The sequence below is a fragment of the Balaenoptera ricei genome, chromosome 1, assembly GCF_028023285.1.
Source record: "Balaenoptera ricei isolate mBalRic1 chromosome 1, mBalRic1.hap2, whole genome shotgun sequence".
In the NCBI taxonomy this organism is placed as follows: Eukaryota; Metazoa; Chordata; class Mammalia; order Artiodactyla; family Balaenopteridae; genus Balaenoptera; species Balaenoptera ricei.
The window spans coordinates 136,151,930-136,175,636 of NC_082639.1; the positions used below are offsets into that span (position 1 = coordinate 136,151,930).

The following is a 23,707-nucleotide window of genomic DNA, read 5'->3' on the forward strand; positions in this document are numbered from 1 at the left end:
GAGGAATGACACTACTATTCCTAGAAGGTCTGCTTATAAGGTTGGTTCTTGACTGGTATTTGGAAACTTGGCTTTCGGGAGGGTTTCCACCATTCCCAGAACTGAGAATAGTGGCTCACCGTGCCTAAACTTTTAGCACAAGCAATGTGGTTTGTGCTGAACACCAGCTTTCCTTCTGGAGTCTGGATTTTTGGTACATGCTAGGCAGAGGATGCCTATGTGACCAGCCCTGAGAAGAACTGAGTCTCTATAAGCGTGTTGCATATGTGACATGTGACATTTCATCTTTATTTTTCCATCAATTAAGCCTAAAGCCATGCAAGATATGCAGAATTTTTGGTGTCTGTATGGATGCTAACTTGGTGTTAAAAGCTGTTTAAAGCTCTGTTTTGAGTAAAGACTCACTGGGCAGTATGGAAGGTCAAACTTCTCTTCTAAATAATAGTGGCAGTTGTAATAATAATTTATAATCTGCAACAGCTCTAGAATTTACAGTGTACTTTCCCTGTGAGTTTTTTCATTTCAGCTTTACATTAACATAGTCAACCTATAAGCAAGTCATATTTGTGTTTCAGAAATGTGGAAAGTGAGACTTTGAAGTGTGTGACTTGCCCAGGATCACACAGGGAATTTATAATCTTTTCTACTGATAGGCTAGGGAGGTGGCAGAGTATAATGTGTAAAAGACTCTGCAGTTTTGGAGTCATAGTCACGGGCTTAATGGCTATGTGGTTTGGACAAATCACTTCTACTTTCCAGAAACCAGTTTTATTATTTGTTATATGGAGGTTGTTTTAAATGTAAATGCAACAATATAGTAGTGTCTGACAAAGCATTCAATAAACAGCTGCTATAATTAATATGATAATTATTATTAATATGATAACACCATCATCCCATTCTTAGGAGGTTTGATTTCAAATTTTGGGTCAAGTTAGCTATTTGCTATATTATAAATAATGTTGGGTGTGTCTTCTCTCTGCTTTGTTAACATTCTGTACTTAAGGCTATCGTAGAATTTACCGTACAGGTTGTAATTGTCCGTTTACTTATTTTCCTCCCCTACTAGACTGTGACATCTTTGAGAAAATAGGTGTAATAGCAGTTTGCTTTCTACATTATCTATGGAGTTAATAAGAGAAGATTGAACGCTTTGAACTCCCCAATGAAACACTTAATATTCGCATTAGGTGTTTGTGGTGCTAATAATATCTATCTAATTTCTGACATGTTATTCATAATAGACCTTGCTTGTCTCTATAGCAAACCTTATGTGCTTTAATGAAATATAATTTTGGAAATGACTAATACAGCTTGATAGAAAAAAACTACGCAGTTTTAGTGCTGGAAGAATCCTTAGAGTTCATGTATTGTTACCTCTCCCATTTTCTAGAAGAGGAAGCAGGGGCCCAAGGGGGTTAGGTGCTTTCTCTAGGGTCGCACTGTTGGTTGGTGGCAGGATTTTTAATTTATAACCCAGGAAAAAAGCAGTGCATCAGAGATCATCAAAATAAGGTGATGTGTGTTCCCATTTAAGGAAAACGTAAATTTCCTTTTGCAATGGAGTTTAAGATAGGACATTATATTAGGAAAATTGTACCCATTTTGCCACTTACCTGTGAGTGCTTGACAAACAATATAAAACTTTAAATTTTCAAAAAGAGCAAAAGAAAGGTAGGGAGGGTGCATACTAAACTCTTAGTATTGGTTCCAAAGGGTCTGAGATTAGAGAGAGAAAGGAGAAATTAATTTTTCCCTATACACTTTGGTATTCATTAGCTTTTTACAATGAGTATATATAATAGTTTTGTAACTTAAAAACCATAATATAGAAAATAGTATTTTAAAACCGAAGAGAGGTGCAAGCTGAAGCAAAGTATGTAAGGAATGTGAGAGAAGTCTTCTGTCCTCATTGACCCGACTTTTAAGTTGAGGGAACTAAATTTTATATCTGAAAAAGAATTAACTCTTTTATTCTTATAAGGAATTTAAGGCAAACTTAGAAGAAATAGTACAATAAAGTACGTGATTAATTAGCATTTAATTTGTATAGACAGTGTTTATTATAGGAGTTCATAGAGAGTTCACAGCACTTTAAAGGAATCGTATTAAAATTATGAATATTAGATTATAATAATTTCTATCTGAGTAAGTTATATTTTGTTCACTGGTACAATAATATGTTTGGAATTTCCTCAGAACTTACTGACTTTATCTTTGTTATATACTTGATCTTTTTGGATGCCTTGTGCAAGGTATACTCAAATATTCACAGGAAGTATTATATATATTTTTTACTACTAACTAAGCTCATATTTGGACAGGACTAATCTCTTGTCTTGTTTATGGAAAAAAAGCCATGCTACTAGAAAAGTAAACCTTTAGAAAACAAGGATCAGATTAAGTATTGACTGCTCAGCTGCCGCTATTTTGAAACTTAAAAAATGGTATATTTAATTTGTTTATAGTCTTCTTGTATAAAATGCTCCATAGCATACTTTTAAATTTCGGAAAGCTACAATGAAAACACTCTATTCTAGTAAGTGTGGGTATGCATTGTTGGCAGAGAGAGGCACACTGTGGGCAGATCACATTGTCTCTCGAGTACAAGACCTACTTAATAGCCACATAAATTTGAGTAAAATAACTTTTCTGGACTTTACGTTTCTTACCTATAAAGAAGAAATGACAATAATATCCTAACAAATATTAAAAAATGTTTGAATTAGCTGAATTTTAGAGTTTATGAAAATCTTTTACAAAGTGGTAGTGTTGATGGGATTCCTAAAGCTTGCCTAGCATTAGGAAGCACAGAATAAAGTAGTTAATAGTATACAGTATGTTGGATAATATCTTCACTAATATAATAGCATTTTTAGTAATGAGTTTCATATAACTTTTTTTTTTTTTTTTCAAACTGAGGATACAGTATTTCAAACTGAGGATGTTGGCTACTCAGTGAACATGACTGTTGAGGGCCAGGGTGACTGTTTCTATTAATCTGGCTTGATGCAAAGAGAGAGTACAGTGTCTTATTCTAATTTTTAAAAAAATTTTCTTTCTTTTAATTTAACTAGGTTAGTTGATCTTGACCAATATGTTTGGATTAACTCTAAAGCAAATACAATCTCATTTTTACCTAGAAACGAATTTATATGTCACTACTGTATTTTGTTTCAGTTAACAATTTATGGCTATTTTTATCACAGTTTCTGATCATTGGTAATCTTTTACATGCAAAAATAAAGATCTGGGAATTTAGGTAACTTATTTCTATGTGATTTTATTATGTATCTTAATGAATTCTTATTTGTGATGTTTCTCTAAAAAATGAAAGCTATTTGTAAGTACAGAGCTCAGATTGTATCATTACTATTGAGGCTTTTGCTCACTGGGCTTCTATATATTCTTGATACCTTATTTCTCCTTTTTTTTTCCCCCCAATATTTTCAGATGTTTTGGAATGTTATTAAGCCCAGGTCGAAACGTGAAGAACAGTGACATGCATTTACTGGATATGGTAATGAAAATCTCAAGCACCTTAACGAAGTATAGATGATAGTTATTTTATATTTTTAAAGTATTTTCTATTTTGAAATTTTGTCATTTTGTCAAAATTGTTTCTAACTTTCAGCTATCAGTTACTATGATAGTAGTAATTTAATTTGGAACCCCAAACTTAAAGTTACTTATGAGGGAGAGATTTAGGAAAACTTTCATAAAGAAAGCATATGCAAGTGGGAAGCAAATAAAAGGATAGTGTAATGAAAATATCCATCTATTCATCTGTTTGGCTTCTTTGGAATGTGTCTCTTCTTTGAGCCAAAATAACAAATACATGATTATAATAGGCACAATGTTATAAGTGAATATGGTGCCTTTCATTTTTTTTAATGCAATATTATTAATTTGAGTACCGTGATGGATGCTTCTGTTTTCTTTAAAGCGTTTCCCTTTCTGAATTTTTCCTTCTTGATTACATTTCATTAGCAAAGTATATTTACTGTAGGAGTGGTACTTATTTAAGGAGTGCCCTTGAAGGTTAATATATATTTAAGAGTTAGTATTTGATGTAAAAATAGCAAGCCATCTTAACTTTTAAAGAGAAATACCTGCTAATATTGCAGTTAATGAAAACATTTACTTTGTGGTTTAGAAATGTTATAGGAAATAGTTATCTTAGTATAAGTATAAAGTTTTTTACTTACTTAACTGAGATTTTTTGAGGTAGCACTACATGTTTTCTTCCTTTCAGCTGTATTTTGCAAATGTCAGTTAAATACCACAAATTATATCAACTTTTTCTTTGAGTTATTTCATGGTAACATCACATTGATTTTCTACTGGTAGTAGAATGGTTTATTCAGCCTTTTTGAGGACCTAATTTTGTGCCAAGTATTGTGTGAAGTGCTGGTGTTACAGACATGGTAAAACAGTTCTTACCGTCTGTGGGTTCATAATCTTGTGATGGAAATAGATCTTTTAAGTATGTAATGACAGCAGTGGGTTAAGTGCTCTCATAGAGTTCGTACAATGAGCCACAGAAATATAGAGGAAGCACTGCGTGGGTAGGTAAGGTAAGGACAACCAGTTACTTTAAATGTGAAAATGAATTAGCTATTGGTTCATGTCTCTTCCCTCGCTCTTTACAGCATATCAGTAATGCAAGTGGTTTTACTTAAGGCAGGACATAGCATTTTGGAGCCCTGAAAATTCCGTGAGGAGGTAGTTTCAGGGACATTAAACACTTATAAGCTCCTAGATCCTAATTAGTAATGATTTTTCAGAGTTTAAAAGATTAAGATGAATCACTGGCAAAGATTTTTCTATTAAACCTAAGTTTAGATTATAGAGTTACAGACCTGGCATGAACTTCTGACCCGCCTTAGTCTTAGTGTCTTGCTTGTGGTGCAGCCCTCCACCTTTAAGAGTCCATATTGAAATCAAAGGACTTGTCAGCACTGAAGCTCCTGGAAAGAGCAGTGGGCTTACCTGTGCCACAAATAGTTGGTCAAGTTGGAGGGTTTATATGTACAATTATCAGCAATTGTGATTTGTTATTACCCAATGCTATTAATCTTCATGCTATCTTTAATACACGGTTATTGAGCTTTAGCTAGATTACATCTAATAAAAAGGAACTGGTTACCTTATAATGAAGACTATGGGACAGTTCTGGTTATTACAGGTTATACCTTTGTAATCACCTGAAATCATATTCCTTGTAACTTTGCCTAATTAGTCTTATTTCTTCCCTCTAGAGCCAGATGTTAATACTTTTTCTTCTATGACATCCAAATACGTGTACACTTTGAAAACAAATTTCACCTTGCACTTTATTCTGACAAACTTTAAAAGTGTATAATTATATTTAATTTCAGAATTTGTGAGACTTTTCTATTTGACTTGAATAATTTTTAAGGAATGCTGACTTTCTTCCCTGAATGCTAAATAAGCAAGATGAAGTGAGACTTTTCTATAAATTTATAAATTTTGTTTAATATAAAATCTGCATGAAAGAGAAAGTTATACTTATAAATGAAATATATTCTTTAGTCAAATGGCCAAATTACTTATATATATATTATACATAGTATGTAAATAAAATCATATATAAATAAAATTAGTTAGGTTTTTCTGTGGGTACAGATAAGACTCTCAATTTTCTCCCGGTAGTGAGTGAGAATAGTTTGGTGAAGATACTTGTAGTAGGAATAAGGAAATGAGAATTTTTAATTCATAGCCATTGATACCTAGGAAAAACCTAACAGGAATGTACCAAAAAGCTGAAAACTAGGTAGAGTCAGATTTCTTGGAACTGGAGCACAACTTAAAGTCCTATACGGCAGAAACTAACACAACATTGTAAAGCAATAATTATACTCCAGTAAAGATGTTAAAAAAAAAAAATCAAGTCACAGAAGACTAAAAACAATGTAATACCATTTTTATAAAAGCTCAGAAGCAGGTAAAATAAAATAATATTAAAAAAAAAAGTCCTAGAGATGCCACAGAAAGTTTGTGGATCTTCACAATTAACTATTTATTGACATTAGGCTAGTAGCTGGACTCAGAAATAAAATTTACATTGTAATCCAATACACTTGTAATCTTTACGTATAAAAAAGCTAAAGTAAAATTTTTATGAAACAATTCTTAACCCTTACATGTGTGATGAAATCTGCAATTTTTTTCCTCTACTTGATTAAAAAGTCTGGTCATAATCCACTAAATTGATTTTATGATCCACAAATGGGTCACAAACTGCTGGTTGGAAATCATTAGCCTGTCAGCTCCATAAAGTCAGGACCATTTTGTTTTGTTTGCCTTGCTGGATACTCACAGGTATAGAGCATGACTCACAGTAGGCTCAAATTTGCTTAATGAATGGATGGATTAGAATGAACTTACATTTTTAATTTTTATTTTTTTGTGTTATCTCCTCCTTCTCATGCCACCTGTGTGCTTTACCCTGCTGTCTGCCTACTTGACCTCATAGCTTCAGCTTACTCATAACTTGACAGTAGTTCATTCATGGCTTAGTATGGATTAGTATGATTCTTCAGCTTATGTTTCCATTGCAAAGTGCCACATTCTCATTATATTTCCCAGTTTATTTTCTTAAGAAGAGGGCATCTGGTGGTTCCAGCCTGGCCTAGTTTGGGCAGAGGCTTTTGTTGTCCAGATGTCCTTTACCTGATGTCCCTGATCTTGTCAGCCTTCTTGGGGGAGCTGGGGCATGCAGAGGAGTCAGGAAAGAACTCTAGAGCAAAGATTGTGACAGTATCTTCATAAGGGGATGGGAGCAAGCCAGGCTATGTAATAGAAATGTCTAGTTCAGTATCAGAAATGACTTGATGAAGAGAAACTTTTATTGAGGGCTTTTGATGTGTAAGACAGTATTATTGTGGTTGTATGTTGTGAGGACTAAAAAGAAATAAAAATATGCTTAATTTGGTTAGGCTGTTTTGGTTACAAGAAACAAAGATTCACTTAGAGCACCTTAAAGGCAAAAGAGGTTATTGATCTTCATGAAATTGTACCTAAACCTGCAAAGTGGTCTCTCTCTGGTCTCTTGCTGTCTGCCTCTCCTCCTGCCATGGGCTTACTCTTTCTGTGAGACTCTTTATTGCTGCCCCTGTTCTCTCAACCTCTGGTGCCCCGCCCCCCCCTTCTGTCTTTCTGCACCTTCTCCTCTCTCCCCCTCCCTGCCTCCCTTCCTCCCTCCATTCCCCCCTTCTTTCCTTCTCTTCCCTCTTTATCCCTCTCCTCCCCTTCTCCCTCCTTGCCCTTTTCTCTCCCTCCCTGCCTTTTCTCTGCCCTTCTCTTTCCTCCCCTTCAACTTGCCTCCTTTGTATCTGCCTTTGTTTTTTGACTACATGATTAATTATTTTTAAGGATTTTTTCGGTGTTTGTTTTCTCCATTTCTCTCTTACCACTTAGCAGTTTCCTAGTACTCTGCTGTTCTTTGTATATTTTTCCCTACATTAAATTCTGTTATAACTTCGTTTTGTATGTGGCCTGACATCACCTGACTTCTTATCAAAACCTTTCAGCCCCGCTGCTAACTGCCCACTTTCCTTGGTATTTGTTAATTGAAAGAAAGAATTTGACTGGTCTAGCTCATTTTTTTGGACTCAAGCATAGCACGAGCTCTTGTCCAGAAATGGACTGGATTTTTTTGGGTCAGGTGCTCATTCTTGTTCTGAACGTCTAATTAGACAGTAGAGAGAGAGAATAGGCACATGGAAGGGAGTGAGGGAGAGAGAGAGAGAAAGATATGAATATATAAGTGTGTTGGAGGTACTGAGTGGGTTTCCTTTACATGGCCTTGAGTGTATTTCACCTCTGGAATTCAGGGTCCCTGCACTTAAGCTATACAATCTGATTAGTGAAATATCACGAGTACACTAGAAAAATGTACATAGTAATTGCCAAATGACTACAATAATTTCATAGGGATTCAGAGAAGCATCTGTGTGGGGGAAATATTGAAAACAAAGTTTTTTCTCTTTTAGTCTGACCCTTTTCGCACTCTCCGTTTATAATATAAGGAAATCGGTACAGAAAATTGAAAGTACTGTGGATAATACTCTTTTGCATGTGCACATATTTGTATACATGTGCTGTTCTCCCACGGGACAACCTCTAAGCTCCCTCACACTACATACACACACACACACACACACACACACACACAACTACGTGTGGTCTTGCTTTCAAGGCCACATATAGTTGTGGAGTTGCTGCTTTAGCGAGAGTCAAGAGCTGGCTTGGTACAAGTCTTAAGGAGTGGAGGAAATGAAGAAGAAGAGGAGAAGGAGAGAACAGAAGAAGGAGAATAAGTATGAGGGTAGAGGAAGATAGTTAATTACCTTGAGTGCTGATTACAAACCAGTATTAGTCTCCTAATGTTGATTTATGATTGTTAGAAAGTGTACCTATATCTGCATATAGGCAATAAAAAGTATTAACTTTAAAGGTATTCCTTGTGATAAAGTACATTAATATTTTAAGAATATATTAAAAATTAGAATATTGGAAGAAAAATCCTGACTTATTTTCCTGTGATTAGCTATTAATTCAGTTTAACTATCTTCAGTGAGATCCATACTATAGTTTTAATAGAAACTTCATATATCCTGTATGTGTAGGTATGTGAGATTTTGACAACCAGCCTAAGATAAAGTTAAATATAACTTCATACCAGTATTATGTTTTTGTGAGTCAGCATGTAAGGGTATACCTCCTTTTATCCAAGAGTATGTGTCTCTAAATAGAAACTCTGGAGAAAGCTGTAGGAGAATTTAGTATTTAAAGAAATGCTTCTGTGGGATGAAAAAAATTTACAAAGAAAATAAGTCCCCTGTTTGTAAATTCAAATTTTAATAAATTGGATTGCTTAAAGTAAGATATAATTTAAAATGATGATTTTTTGATGTATATATTCTCAGTGATTCCTGTTTGAACTTTTATAGGAATCCATGGGAAAGAGCTATGATGGGAGAGCTTATGTTATCACCGGCATGTGGAACCCCAATGCACCAATATTTATGGCACTTAATGAAGAAACCCCAAAAGGTGAATTTTCTTAAAAAATTCCTTATTATTTACTTTAAAATTTACATTATGGACAGTATTGTTTTGCCATGTTTAAAAAAATTCTGGTGCTCATTTTAAATGGAATTATTCTTGTTTTCATGCTTTATACATCTATGGGGAAAACCTCCACTATTCAAAAGAAAGCCCCCCCAATGATATGTGGATTAATTTTATTACATTATGTAGGAAAGTATTTGGGCTTTGTGTTTCATATGTCATTATAGAGTTGTTTTATTTAAGGGGGAAATGATGGAAGAATATGAAAGAAATGATGAAGCAAATTCTGGAATTTTCCCATATCTGATAACTATTTTAACTTTTTTTCTCTATATTACAGATTACTTATATCTTTTCATTTACTATTATTCATTCCAGTCTTTTGACCTTCGGGAACTTAGTAATGTATATTTAGGATTTCATTTGTGGCAAATACTTTTTTCCAAGTTGTTTACCTTTTCATTTTGTTTAATATGTTAGTGTTGAACAGAATTTATAGATGGTAAGTAGGCTCATTTGTCATTTTTCCCATTGTATTTATTTTTATTCCTACTTTATCCAGATATCTGTTAATTGCCCATGTGGTTTTTTTTTTCCCCTCCACCATCTGCCTTTAAACTAAAATTTAGTTTTATCTCATGAGTTATAATCTTCTACTAAATGCTATACTGTGATTCAACCAATAATTTATATTGAGAAAATAATGGATCAGCTTGTTTGATCTTTAGTTTTATATTATTTACTTTATACACACAATAGACTTTCGGTTAAAGACAGGAGCATTAGTGAACACTGATATGGAAATATAATATATTAATGAAGAACATTAAATAATAATTATTTTTGAATTTCCTTAATAAAAATATTTACCAGTTCCATAAATTGCATGCATTTGATCACACATCAAGCTATTTCAAAATGAGGACTAAAAGAGAGAAAAATAATGATGATTATGTAAAATTTAGCTTTTCATATATTAGGAATAAACAATTTTTACACCGCAGTTTGTTATTTCTGGATACAGGTTTGTGAATACCAGTCTGTAAACTTCTTCCTTATAATCATTCAGAAAATCAACGTGAAAATGGAAAAAATAAGCCAGTTGATAATTTTGAAGTAAAATATAGAAATTTCAAATAATACCTTATAAAAGCACTTTTTACCTGTTCTTAACACATAGTTCAGTTTCATTTTGTATTTTAATACCTATTTGGTCCTCAATTAAAAATAATATATTTTAGGGACTTCCCTGGCGGTCCAGTGGTTAAGGCTCTGCCTTCCAATTCAGGGGGTGCAGGTTCGATCCCTGGTTGGGGAACTAAGATCCCACATGTTGTGCAGTGTGGCCCCAAAATAATAATAATAGTAAAAAAAAAAAAAAGAATTATATATTTTAAAAATACACATTTTAAAATTTATTTGTTCAATTAAAAGAAACTACATAGTACTATATTACAATAATATTCTAATACAAAAGATAATGTATTTTAAATTTAAAATCATTTCATATGCCACACATAAATGTTGACCTAATTTCTTAAATTTTTAAATGGTGTTCTTGAAATTATAAATTACTCAGAGGAGTCATGAATCAAAACTACAAAAGTTGAAGCCCTGAGAGATGAAATGTCTTGGATCTTTTCACTACGTCAAGTTGTATATTGTATTCTGCGTTTTGTTATTTTCTCTAACCCCTCTACTTTACTCCCCTGAGACTTTATAAGGTCCTTAGGTCAAGTACAATGTCTAGAGAATCCTAGTTCATCTTGAATTGGCAGATAGAATGCTTGTATTTAGTACGAATGTAATACATTTTTTGTTGAGTTTAATGATATTAATAGAAGTGTAGTTGATGAGTATAAATGTTGTATAATGGTTAAAAAGACACTATTGAAGGTTTCTTCTAATGGTAGGCTTGGTTATTTGAACTTTACTTTAACTGAGAAATGAAAATGGTAGACAATATAAATTTTTAAAATACTTTAAAAATAATGAAATGACAAAATGATATGGAATAATCAAACCACAGTTTCAAAAACCCCAATGAATTTCAAGCAGGGTAAATAGAATAAAATGAAATCCATATTTCAACCTATCATAGCGAAACGGAAGAAAACCAATAGACACTGATCTAGAAAGTCTAGATTCAAATTAGAGGAAGGCTATGGTGAAGAAAACATTTTAAATAGTAACTGAAATTTTGACTGATAACAGTATACTGTTGTCTAAAAGCACTTGCCAGGACTCTGATATATATTTTATGTACATAAAATATATATACATACTATAAATATGTAGTGTGTATATATACTCTCTATATGTAGAGAGAGTATATATGTGTATGTGTACTCTATATGTTATATATAGAGAGAGTATATATAGCGTATTTTATATGTTATATATAGAGTATATATATGAAAATTACACATTAGAGCTTTGGTCAGTGATTTTCCTGATGGTTAATATGTATTATGGACAATGAGGGTACTGACAAATCTCTAGGGACTTCCCTTAAAGCATACAACATTGAAATATTAATAACATTTTCCCAAACAAATTTAACATAATGAAGGTTGAGCATCTCTTCTCATTTGACAGTCCTTTGCATGCAACTTATCAAACAGACCTAATAATTTCTAGTATCTCTTTTTATAAAATGAAAGGGCAGATCTTTGTGATTTTTCAGGTTTTTTTTTTTAAACCTGAAAGATAGTTTTAGTGTAAAAGACATTCTGAAATTTCTATTTTATTTATTTTTTTATATTAAGGGCCTGATTTTGAGAAGGAAAAATTAAAGTTGTCAGAGGAGATTTGAACATTTGATTAAGGTGGGATCAGGAGTGTTGAGAAACATACTTGGGAAACTTGGTTACCTACTTAATCTAAGTGACAATAAAACATTTAAAATTAGACATAGCAGGTAACAGGAGTATAAAGAACCTTAGTCCTTTAACTTTGTTTTCTTAAATAAGTAATAATAAAGCCGGCATAAAACACAGAAAATTTCTACTGCAGATAAACGAGTGTACATGACTGTGGCGGTGGATATGGTAGTCACGGAAGTGGTGGAGCCTGTCCGCTTTCTCCTGGAGACAGTAGTACGCGTGTACCCTGCAAACGAGCGATTTTGGTATTTCAGCAGAAAGACTTTCACGGAGACTTTCTTCATGAGGTTGAAACAGGTAGGACCTTTTTGTTCTTTTCACATAATACATTTTTTCCACCATTTTTTCTTTAATGCCAACATAATTTCTTAAATAGCAATAAAAAGCAATAGAATTCCTCAGATAATCAAATGATATTTAGAGTCAACCAACAGAGTATTTGAAAAATCCATATGTAGGTAATGTCAGTTGAAAAAAAACAACTAGTAATAATTATGTAGAAATTTGTTTTAGAAACCTGTAATGTGTACCTATAAAGTATCAACATACTTAATAGAAATAACGAATCTATATCTAAAACAACTTTTCTTCCTTTTATATACAATTACATAAAACCAAAAAGAAAGGGCACAGAAACATTGTATCTTTATAAAGTAATAGTGAAAAAATTATGAAGTAATACATGACTAATTGTTATAGTTATTTCTACCTATATAATATTATGTGAAGGTGTTGTTTGACTTATTAGTAAGGTTATAAAATTATTTTAATATTAAATGAACAAAAGTAGGGTTTCTGTGAAGTTCTTAAATTAGGCAGTATAAGTAGGTAAAATACACTTTTTGTTATGTAATAAAGGAAGAAGGTAACAGTGAAAAATAATTTGAGTTCTAGTAGTGTCCATTTTATGAAATCAGAGTAAAATATTCTTTGAGTGATGGAAATCCTTTTCATCCTGTTCAGTGCTCCCTCTCTCCCAAGTTTAAAAAAATGCTTGTTGCTTCATATACTATAATATGCAAAATGTAATGTGGTAAAAGCAAGCATCAGTTCAGTGAACAAATATAGAAGCCACTTAACCATTTTCATATTAAAAAAAAACTTGTCATTGCTCAGTTAGGCTTCATATATTAGATGCTTTGAAATTGTTGTGGTTTTCATCTTTCATAAAATTATTAGAGCTGTGGTTTGACACAGCTTTTATTACTGTGTAGACTGTTTTTTTTCTTTTAGTTTTTGTAGCATATTCTGATGAAGATAATATGAACAATATTTAAAATTTTAGTGTCCTGAGCATATTTTCATATTTTATTCTGAGATATTTTTCTCCCTTCCTTCTTTCTTTCTTTTCTTTTCTTTTTTTTTTTTTTTGGTAGCTTAATTGTTAATGACTATCAAAGAATTCATTTGTCATTTTGAGCCAAAGGATTATTCAGAGTTGCATAAGAGTGAATAAAGGAGCTGTATACAAAGTGGTTGTCATCATTCTAGTGACAATTAATAAATTATTATGCTGTGAATTTTTCTTCCTTGAGACTTGATAAAAAGTTAGCTTCCCCCTCCCGCCCTGCCCCCTCAAATTAGCTTTTTCTATATATATATATATATGGCAAGATAAACAAGAGTACTGGAATTTATATATTTATATAAATTTCAAGAATATATATATTAGAGTGGATTTTTATTATTAAATGTTATTTTCGTATTTTTAAAACTACTGATGTTGAGTGACTGAGTGGTAAGTACCATGAGTTAAGAATTTCTTAGTACTAAAACATTAAAAATACTATTTGAGGCCATTTCATGTGAAATAAAAAGATTAAATTAGATTCACTTGTAATATTCAGCTCCAATAAATGTGAGACTGATTTAAATGAATATCAAATAAGAACATGGTTTCTAACTTTAGTGGTATAATTGAATTTCTTCAGTAGATATTGTGTTGTTCTGTTTATTATTATTTTTATTTCTTCTTGAGTCATTTTTGGTGATTTGTGTCTTTCAAGGAATCTTCAGTTTAATCAAGGATATTTAATTTATTGCTTAAAATATTACCTTTTTATTTTTAATGTTTTTAGGATCTGTAGGATCTGCTTTTATTTCTGATATTGGTAATTTATATATTCTCTCTTGTTTTTTGTTTTATCAGCCTAGCTAGAGGTCTATTAATTTTACTGATTTTATTCCCCCCCAAAGAACCAGATGTTGGGTTCATTGACTTCCCTATTGTTTTTCTGTTTTATCTTCTGTTGATTCCTTTTGCTTTCTTTTTTATTTCCTTTTTTTTTTCTGCTTTGGATTTAACTTGTTTTTCTAGCTTCTTCACATGAAGATTATATCACTGATTTTTTTTAAAAACTTTTTTTCCTAATATCTTTTAATTTTTAAGGTTATAACTTTCCTTCTAACTTCTCAGAGTTGTTACAAGAAAACTCTGTTTCCTTTACTACTATTCACACCACTTCATTTCTGACACCAGATGGGTGAGTGTTTTTCCTATAGCAATTAATTCTCCAATTGGACACCAATTGGATGGCCTACAATACAATTATGACACTAACTACCTGGAGTAGGCACAGACCCCACAGGTTAAGGGCTCAGTTCCACTAGACTGTGCCCCTCTTCCTTACTTCAGACACCAGTTGCAGGTCCAGGTTGTCACCTGTGTTTCTGACCAACCAGCTATAACTTGGAGGTTCCCACAACCTCCTCCTCAGGTTTGATAATTTGCTAGAATGACTCACAGAACTCAGGAAAACAGTTTACTTAGTAGATTACCAGTTTATTATAAAAGGATACAGCTCTAGAACAGCCAGCTAGAAGAGATGCACAGGGCAAGGTATGGGGGAAGGTGTATGGAGTTTCCATGCCCTTTACATGCTCGCCACCCTCTCAGTACCTCCATGTGTTCACCAACCCAGAAGTTCTCTGAACACCTAAGTTAGGGTTTTTTATGGATGCTTCATTCTGTAGGCACAATTGAGTAAATCACTGGCTATTAGTGATTAACTCAAGTACCAGCTCCTTCCCCTTTCCTGGAGGTTGGGGGAGTGGGGCTGAAAGTTCCAACCTTCTATCATGTGATTGATTCCTCTAGCATCCATCTTCCCCATCCCCCTGTATCCTCAGGGGCTTTCCAAAAGTCACCGCATTAACATAAATTCAAGTGTGTTTGAAAGAAGCTCATTAGGAATAACAAAAGATGCTCCTTTTACCTTTATTGCTCTGGAACTATTTCAGAAATGGGATAAAAACCAAATATTATAACAGAAGATGTTTCTTTCGCCTTTATTGCTATGGCACTGTTTCAGGAGCCAGGATGAATACCAAAATATATATTTCTTATTATATCACAGTATCACAGTTGTCATGATGAATAAATATGAATTCATGTAAGGCCCTTTAGGACAGTGCTTGTCACCTGGTGCATGTTCAGTAAATGTTAGCTATTATTGTTTTTATTAATGTTAATTAATACTTGTTTGTCTTCTATCTAGTCTCTATTCTTTTTGGGCAGAATCCTTTGTTTCTTAAGCCTAAAATAAATGAATGAATAAATGAACCAATAAATGAATAACTAACTCTGGTAGAAAGGTCAGGATTTTGGAGTGTGGTAAGGTAGAGGAGGGCATTTCAGTCAGAGACAAGAGTTGAGTCAGGTCATAGAACTCTGATGTAACATGATATGTTCAAGTTCTGTAGGAAATTAGATATTGCCGAAGCATCAGTGGGCATGGTGGGTCATTATTCTGAATAGGTAGGTCAGTACCATGCTTAGTCCTTTATCCTCAGGTTGGGAGGATTTTAAGCTGTGAATGACACTATATTTATAATTGGGAAAGGTCACTCTGACAGCAGTGAAAAAGATATTGATATTGGAGGCAATAAATATGAAGTAAGAAGGCTATTGTGGCCAAGATGAGAAATGATGGCGTGAAGAAAGGCGGTGGCAGTGGGGATAGTAGAAAAGATGAATTTGAGAGGCCTTAGGGAAGTAAGAATCAAGATCTGGTGTTTGATGTGACGTGAGGTTGAGGGAAAACAAGGGATCTAAGATTACTTTCAGGTGACTGGGTGGTTGTTGATCCTTTGATTGAGATGTTACGGATTCCAAGCTTGCTCTGCTTGCTGCAATGAATCGGGGACGAGGTGTTGAGGCAAGGAATATGACTTTATTCAGAAAGCCGGCAGACGGAGAAGATGCCAGGCTAGTGTCTCTGATAAACCATCTTATCGGGATTTGGATGCCAGCTTCTTTTATAGCACAGAGAGGGGGAGGAGTTGAGTAAGTAAAGTCAAAAGGCCATAAGTTTTGCAAATACCCCCGTGGAATGGCCAACCTCATGAGGGGATGTGTTAATTTCTTCTTCTTTCTTGAGACATCCACAGGTGGGTGGGGTGAGGTTGTCTCCCTGTGAACTGAACAGAGGCACTTTAGTTTAACATTCAGGCAGAGGGGCAGGTTTCCCTGAGGCAGGCCATTATGTATGATTATAATAACAAAAGCAACAATAAGCAAAGGTTAAAGTCAAAGAAACAGATGGAACCTGGAGTCCGATTTAGCTTTTCCCTGTTACAGAAATAGACTTTCAAGGAGAAATGTTTCGAGGCTCATGAGGAAAGCTAGCGGAGTTTCAGATACGCTGAATTTCACATTTCTGTGGAACTATTAGGTTTAGTAAGCAGTTGGATATTTGTATCCTAAGCTTGGGAAATAAAGATTTTAAAAGTGGTTAAAGCTTGAGAACTGTGGCTAGGAGTAGGTAAATTACCCTGTGGCCAAGTGTTGAATGGGGAGACATTGAAAAGATTGGTATAGGAAGAGGATTGAGCCAAGTGAATGTAGAAGGATAAGCACAGATCTAGGGGTAAAATCACAAGAGCACAAGGCCAGGAAAGGTGAGGGCGGAAACTGTTTCCAGCAGGAGAGAATGCCTGCAGCATTAGGTACTTCAGGAAGGTTAGCTAAGGATTTGATTGGTAAATAAGAGACAAAGATCTTAGACTGTAAAACTTGGACAATTTCAGAGGAGTAATGGGGCAGAAGTTAGACTGCAGTTGATTGAGGCTTGAATGGGAGACAAAATGTCATAATTCACCTCTGCAACTGGGAACAAAAGAGAAGCTGGGTACAAATCCAAAGTATTAGGGTACACTTTATTTTATATACAACTTTTATATACAAAGTTAGAATTTTAGAAAATTCAGTCTCTCTATTTTTCCTGGGTTTGGAAGTCAAACCCTCTGCTAGTGATTTTGCTGAATGAATACCCATCAAAATATGGAGTCAAGTGCTGAAAACCTTTTGTTGCCAACATTTAGAGGAATGCCATAGCAGATATTTTGAAAGTGAACTAATTTCTTTCTTCAGAAATAGTATAGTTAAGATATTATGTACAAACTGGCAACTAGTAGATAAAAAAGTTCTGGAGGTCTAATGCACAGCTTAGTGATTGTAGTCAGCAGTCTAGTGTGCCCTTTTTCCACGGATTCCTCAAGGGTGGATTCAGTCAACCATTAATCAGTCTGTGGATCAGTCCATGGATCAGTTCCTGGTTGGTTGACTCTGTGGATGCAGAACCTGCAGATACATAGGGCCAACTGTACTATGTCATTTTATATAAGGGACACAAGCATCCTTAGATTTTTGTGTCCATGGAGGGGTCCTGAATCCAATCTTTCCATAGATAGCAAGGAATGACTGTACTGTATTATAAATTTTAAAGTTGCTAATAGACTAGATCATAATTGTTCTCACCACAAGAAAGAAATGATAAAGATGTGACATGATAGAGGTGTTAGCTAATGCTACAGTGGTAATCGTATTGCAGTATATAAATGTATCAACACGTTGTACACTTTACATAATGTTATATGTCAGTTATATCTCAATAAAAAAGAAATTATGCATCACTTGATATTTTCTTTTTTAAAAAATTTATTAATTCATGGGAGGACTTTCAAAACAGCTGAAAGCAAAATTAGAATTTTGGAAGGTTCTGCTGCTTCAAATTTTATGTGCTTATTATTCTGTCATTTCAAAGTGATTTTTTAAATGACAGTTTTGAAGTACCCCAAAATAGAATTCATATTGAAGATACTCATAACTTTAAACTATAGTGACATCACCTGTTGCTACACTAATAAATTGCCAAAGAAGTAATTTGATGAATTATTATTTCTTCCTTTTCCTATTACTGAAAATAAATGCTGTGAGTCCCATCATAAGATGTTTATTGGCAGGATTCTTTGATAGGAAAGTTATAACCTTTGTAGTAGTGTTTTTGTTTTGTTTTGTTTTGTTTTGTAATTTTTAAAATCATAGAATAATTTTATATTCTTCTGGTTGTATTTTGCCTAAAGAACGATAAGACATTTAGGTGTTACCACTTACTTTCAGATTTGCTTTGTATTGTACTATACAATGTATCTTACTATGAGACTACATCAAAGGAAATAAAATTGAATAAAGCAGTATTTCATTCTGGGTACTGAAATGAGAATAGGTCGGTTATTATAGGCCTTCATTGAAAACTTGAGGAGTTATTAGTTGATTGAAAAGGATTTATTCTGAAAAATTAGTATTTAAAGATTTGAAATGGTAAGCCAGAAAGGAGAGAATCCTTATGTACATATACTCTTTTGCAATGCATTTAAAAAGTAATATGCCAGTTGTTAAGAAAAGCAAGATGGCAAGCACAGTGACTTGGGATCCTTTCATTAAGTGTTAGCATTCCTTTCCCTTGTCTTTCATTTGTGGAGTTTAAGAAATTACACATTACTACATTACCAAGGCCACATTACCAAGTGGCCTATTAGTGAGGAATAAATGATCCTCATATCTAAAGACTTTTAGTGTGTTGAAGATTTAATAAATAAAACAAAAGGCTTATCACCTGGAGAAAAATGTGACAAGGAAGAGCTACTTGGGCATGATGGGGAAGTAGCAACCTAATTGATATTTAATAATGAAATTTTGCTTATTTCATAGTCAGATATACTTACTTTAGGTCCAGATAATATTCTTGTACTTAAGACTATGGTCTTACTCTTAAAATACTACTTGTTTGAAATTTTGAAATGAAATTATTTTTTATGGACAGAAGTACCTGCTTTTGTTCACAGTAATGGTGTGCAACATTTTTAGCTGTGTTGTTCTTCATAAAAATATTTTCTACTTTTTGCTTGTGCCAAAATGTAGTAAAAATTGATAACAGTAGTTATGTTAGGCATAAAAGAGTAGAAGCATATGGAGATGGGAGCTTGGAAGATGCAACACTTAACTTCATTGAACTCAGTGATCTTTTATTTTATAAATTAGGCATTTATGAATACTATAGAGTTTCAAGAAAAATAGGAGCAGATTTAGCTGCTTAGATGAAGTTAGTGTAAAATAGAGTTCAGTTGTCAAGGGGTCAGCTGAGTCAGCAGCATTGAAAACATGTAGGGGGTGGTTCTTGAATTCCTGCTTAATTTGGGGATGTGTGATAAACTACAAAGAACAATTTGAGGCAATTGAGAAAAAACAGTGTTATGAAGAAAGAAATGCTTATATAATATTCATTTTAAAGATACTCTTAAGAAATGTTGTTTACATTAGATTAGTTTAGGAAATCCAGAACATTTTGAGGCCAGCACAACATCTTTTAGTGTAGATTGACATTTCTTCAGATACAAAGCACATGTTGTAGAATTAGTAAGGTTTAAATAATTTAAATAATTTCTATTAGCATATCTGATTATCACGATGAACAAATTTTCTGAAAAAAGTGTTGCTGCTTATTATGGAGATTTTTAAACTCTAATAATAATAAAAAATTAAGTTATGTTTAGTTATTGGAGCATCTGGCCTAAAAAGACATAGTGAAATTTACATTTGATTGAGAAGGAATCACCTATTCCAGTGTAGATACGTAGTGTATGTGGGTTAATAGTATTCCTGAATTTTTTTTTCATCTGTAAAATTCTATGCCATTTGAATTAGTGAATTATATAAACAGTTTTTAGCACAAATAATTCCATGACTGTTGTAGTCAAGTTAATTCAAAGTTAATTTATAATATCTATTGTAGTGGCACAGCAAGGATAAGATATTTAAAATACAACCTTATCCCCAAAGGAACTTTGTGTCACCTCCTATTAATAAGGAAATATATAAAGATTACCATTTTACAAGGAGGGTTATGATAAATACTAGGTGAAAATAATGTACAGAATGCTGTGGGGTTTAGAAAAAGGAGGGACAATAGTAGTAGAATGACACAAAGTGGTGGTTAAAAGGAGTTCCTTTGAGGGTATATGTGAGTCGTTTTCTGTGATCACAGCACAGAGGGAATATTGTAGGGGTGGAAAAAATTTCCCTTCTTCCCTTTTAGATTCTTTGGCTTATCTAATATTTAAATAAATATAAGACAGATTAACAGGAGGAAAATTTAATTATGTACATATGGGAGCACCATAAAGATATGAAGACACAAAAGGTTGCTGGTAATTGAAACTTATATACCATCCTGAGCCAAAGAAAGGGGAGGGATCTATGGATACAAAGGGGAGGGAGGCCATTCACAAGAAGGGACAGATGTTTGGAAAACAAAGGTTGCCCTATTATACAGATAAGTTTCTTAGGTAAAAAGGTATCTCTGGTAATAGCTCTCTTCCTTTGCTCTGTAAATTTAGGCAATTGAGGGAGAGGTAAAAGAGCTTTCCTGAATCTGCTAGGTTTTGATTGCCTTTAGCTCAAAATAGTAATCCTTATGCTTGTCACTGAACTCATGTTTGGCTGCTCGCCGCTCGCTGCTCGAAAGCCAATACTCATGTGAAAGCCAATACTCGTTGTTTAGAAAGGAAAGGTTGCTTTATTCAGGAGGCCGGCAACCTGGGGAGAAGGCAGACTCATGTCCAAGAACCAATTCCTAAGATTCTGCTTGACCATGAAAGTTTTTTAAAGGGAGAAAGGGGAAGTTAATCGCATTTAATCATTTGGGGAGGGGATCAGAGTCTGTGTTATCTTCCACTGTGTCCAGACTTTCTTCTCATTGGTTGGTGGTGAGGTAACAGGGTGGTGTTCCAGGAATCTGGTGCTCTACCTGGGTGGGTGGGGGGGGCCTTAGTTCCTGCAGAAGAACTCAAAGATATGTTGTTATGTATATTCCTTGAGCAAGAACCACGTCTCTGTCCTATGCTGCACTGTTGTTTCTTGATTGTTCCTCATTTCTTTCTGCATTCCCACCCTTCCCTAATTAGTAACTGTTTGAATCTTCCCTTTGGTACTCAGGGAAGATCTGGGAGGCTGAATGAAGCTCATTTCCTACAAACAAGAAATGGGGAACACGGAAAGGATTTGTACCCTAGAGCAGCAGTCCCCAACCTTTTTGGCACCCAGGACCGGTTTCTTTGAAGACAATTTTTCCACGGACCGGGGTGGGGGTGGGTGATGGTTCAGGCGGTAATGAAAGCGATGGGGAGCGATGGGGAGTGGCAGAGGAAGCTTTGCTCACTCACCCACTGCTCACCTCCTGCTGTGCGGCCCGGCTCCTGACAGGCTGTGGACTAGTACGGGGATTGGAGACTCCTGCCCTAGAGCGCCCCATAGGGTCCTGCTTGGTTTCATGCTAATGTGGCATATTTTGGGGTGACAAATTCTGCTCCCCTGCAGTATATTTGAGCATGTAAGATACTGTCTGTGCTATCACTTTGTAGACTGTAAAGTGACACAAAAGGGTAACCCCAAATATTAATGATTTGATTCTGATAGTAGGCATGAGGCTAGTTCCCCATTCTGTCATTTGGTAGTTGTGTCCATGAGCTTCAACTTCTTCATGTGTAAAATGCAGGTAAAAATAATACCTACCATGTAGCGTTGTTTGCTCATTTACTTATTAATTAAATAAACATTTATTAAGTGCCTGCTCTGACAGATCACTATTGTAGACATTGGGGATATAGTGGTAAATGCTGCAGATGAAGTCCCTGCTTCATGAAGCTTACATTCTATGTATGGAGGATACATGGAGGGGACAGACGGGCAGGCAAACAAATGGCAAGATAGCAGATAGTAACAGAGTGCTATGATGACTTGGTGGATATTGGGTGGTCAAGGAAGGCCTCTGTAAGAAAGTGTCATTTAAATGTCTGGCGTCTGAGTGACAAGAGGGGACTTACCAAATGAAGATCCAGGGAAAAAGACCTTTCAAGGGATGAGCTTGGGTTGCTGCCAGGATTGAATGCTTGCTATCCTTATTGTTATTAACATAATTATTTGCCCAGAAAGATTTCTAGAAGAGCACTAGAATAGGATATGGAAGCCACTTTTGCTTCTTAGTTATTCTGCATATTGTACCACAGGTTAGACATCTCATGCCTCAAAGTGTTATATCATTTAACAGCACAAAACAGTAACCAGAAGTAACACTTCTATAGCACTTACTATGTGCTGAGTACTGTTCCAAGTACTTTACCTGTTTTTTTTGGTTTTTTTTTTTTGCGTCTGCTAGGAATAAAATTTACCTTCAGAAAAGAGAAGTCTCATGAAACAGGAGAGAAGGGTGTTAGGGTGGAAGAAATTTTCCTCTACTCTTTTAGGTTCTTCTGGCTGGCCTAAGAATTACATTGACATGAGATAGATTAACAGGAGAAAATCAAACAAAAGTTTAGTAACATGTATACATGGTAGAGACCCAGGAAAACTGAGTAATTCTCCAAAATGGCTGAAGCCCTTCCTTCAATACCATCTTCAGTTGAAGACAAAAGAGGATGTTGGGGGTAGTGTTTTGGAACTTCAGAGGGAAAAAAGGCAGTTCGCATGGAGATGGAAAAGCAAATATTTGGTAAATAGATGTTTGCTGGGCCATGCAGAGACAGTGGGACACAGAATGGACTGTGACCTCTAGGCCCTGCTGAGTTTCCCCCAGCACACCTAGCCCATATCCTTTGCAGACATCTCTTATTGCAGCTCTGTTCCACGAACAGGCCCTCTATCTAAATTTAGGCAGTTAGGGAGAAGGTCAAAGATTTTTCCTGAGTCTTTTTGGCCTTGATTTGTTCCATCTCTAAATAATTTGCATGCCAAAGAGACATTTTGGGGTGGCAAATTTTGCTCCCCTACAAGGGGAAGTTACAGAGAAATGAGAGGCAGAGTCATAATGTCCAAGAGACCTAAAATAAGACTGGAGGTCAAGTGTTAAGGGGGAGGAGAAGCTTCTCTCTTGACAAGTCTGTTCTCCAAAGGCCATCATCCTGTTTTGTGTTTTCAGTCAAGAGATAGTTTAGAGGGAGGAGGCTTGTCTGAAGAAAAGGGTAGGTTTTAGGGAATGACAAAAGTTCATCACAGTCTTATCTGCTCTCAGAAGCTCCTGTGGCTTGGCCCTTAATAGCGGAAAGTGAGCCACCTCTTCTTTCCTCTCTAGGAGAGCATGAGCCAGGCTGGAAGTAGAAGTAGCTGCCCTTTCTTAGATCTTTTTTCCTAGCACAGGCCTCATTTAGGCTTTTTATGGGCTCTGGGCTAAATATAGGTTTAATGTTAAAATAACTTTCTTTTTGTCCTCCTCCCAAATCTCTTCTTTGCTTTCAGGTGCCTTAACATTCCTTTCAGTTGGAGGCAAAGTCTTTTATCAGTTATTAGAGTTAAAAAGCATAAAAGGAAAATTCCCTTTTGAAGATGCATGTTGATTTGAACCTGTTTAAATCAAAGTATAATCAGTTGGAATGGATAAATTGGGAATTTG

General features: G+C 34.6%; 1 protein-coding gene across 3 annotated transcripts in view; it reads left to right on the plus strand.

The window, feature by feature from the left end:
- Nucleotides 1–23,707, plus strand: part of RABGAP1L (RAB GTPase activating protein 1 like) — a 783,585-nt gene that overhangs the window by 210,917 nt on the left and 548,961 nt on the right. For all 3 annotated transcript variants that reach the window (XM_059936839.1, XM_059936821.1, XM_059936830.1), the window contains exons 8-10: nucleotides 3,454–3,520; nucleotides 8,979–9,081; nucleotides 12,115–12,281. In XM_059936839.1, coding sequence (XP_059792822.1) covers nucleotides 3,454–3,520; nucleotides 8,979–9,081; nucleotides 12,115–12,281 — 337 coding nt within the window. The remainder of the gene's footprint in view (nucleotides 1–3,453; nucleotides 3,521–8,978; nucleotides 9,082–12,114; nucleotides 12,282–23,707) is intronic.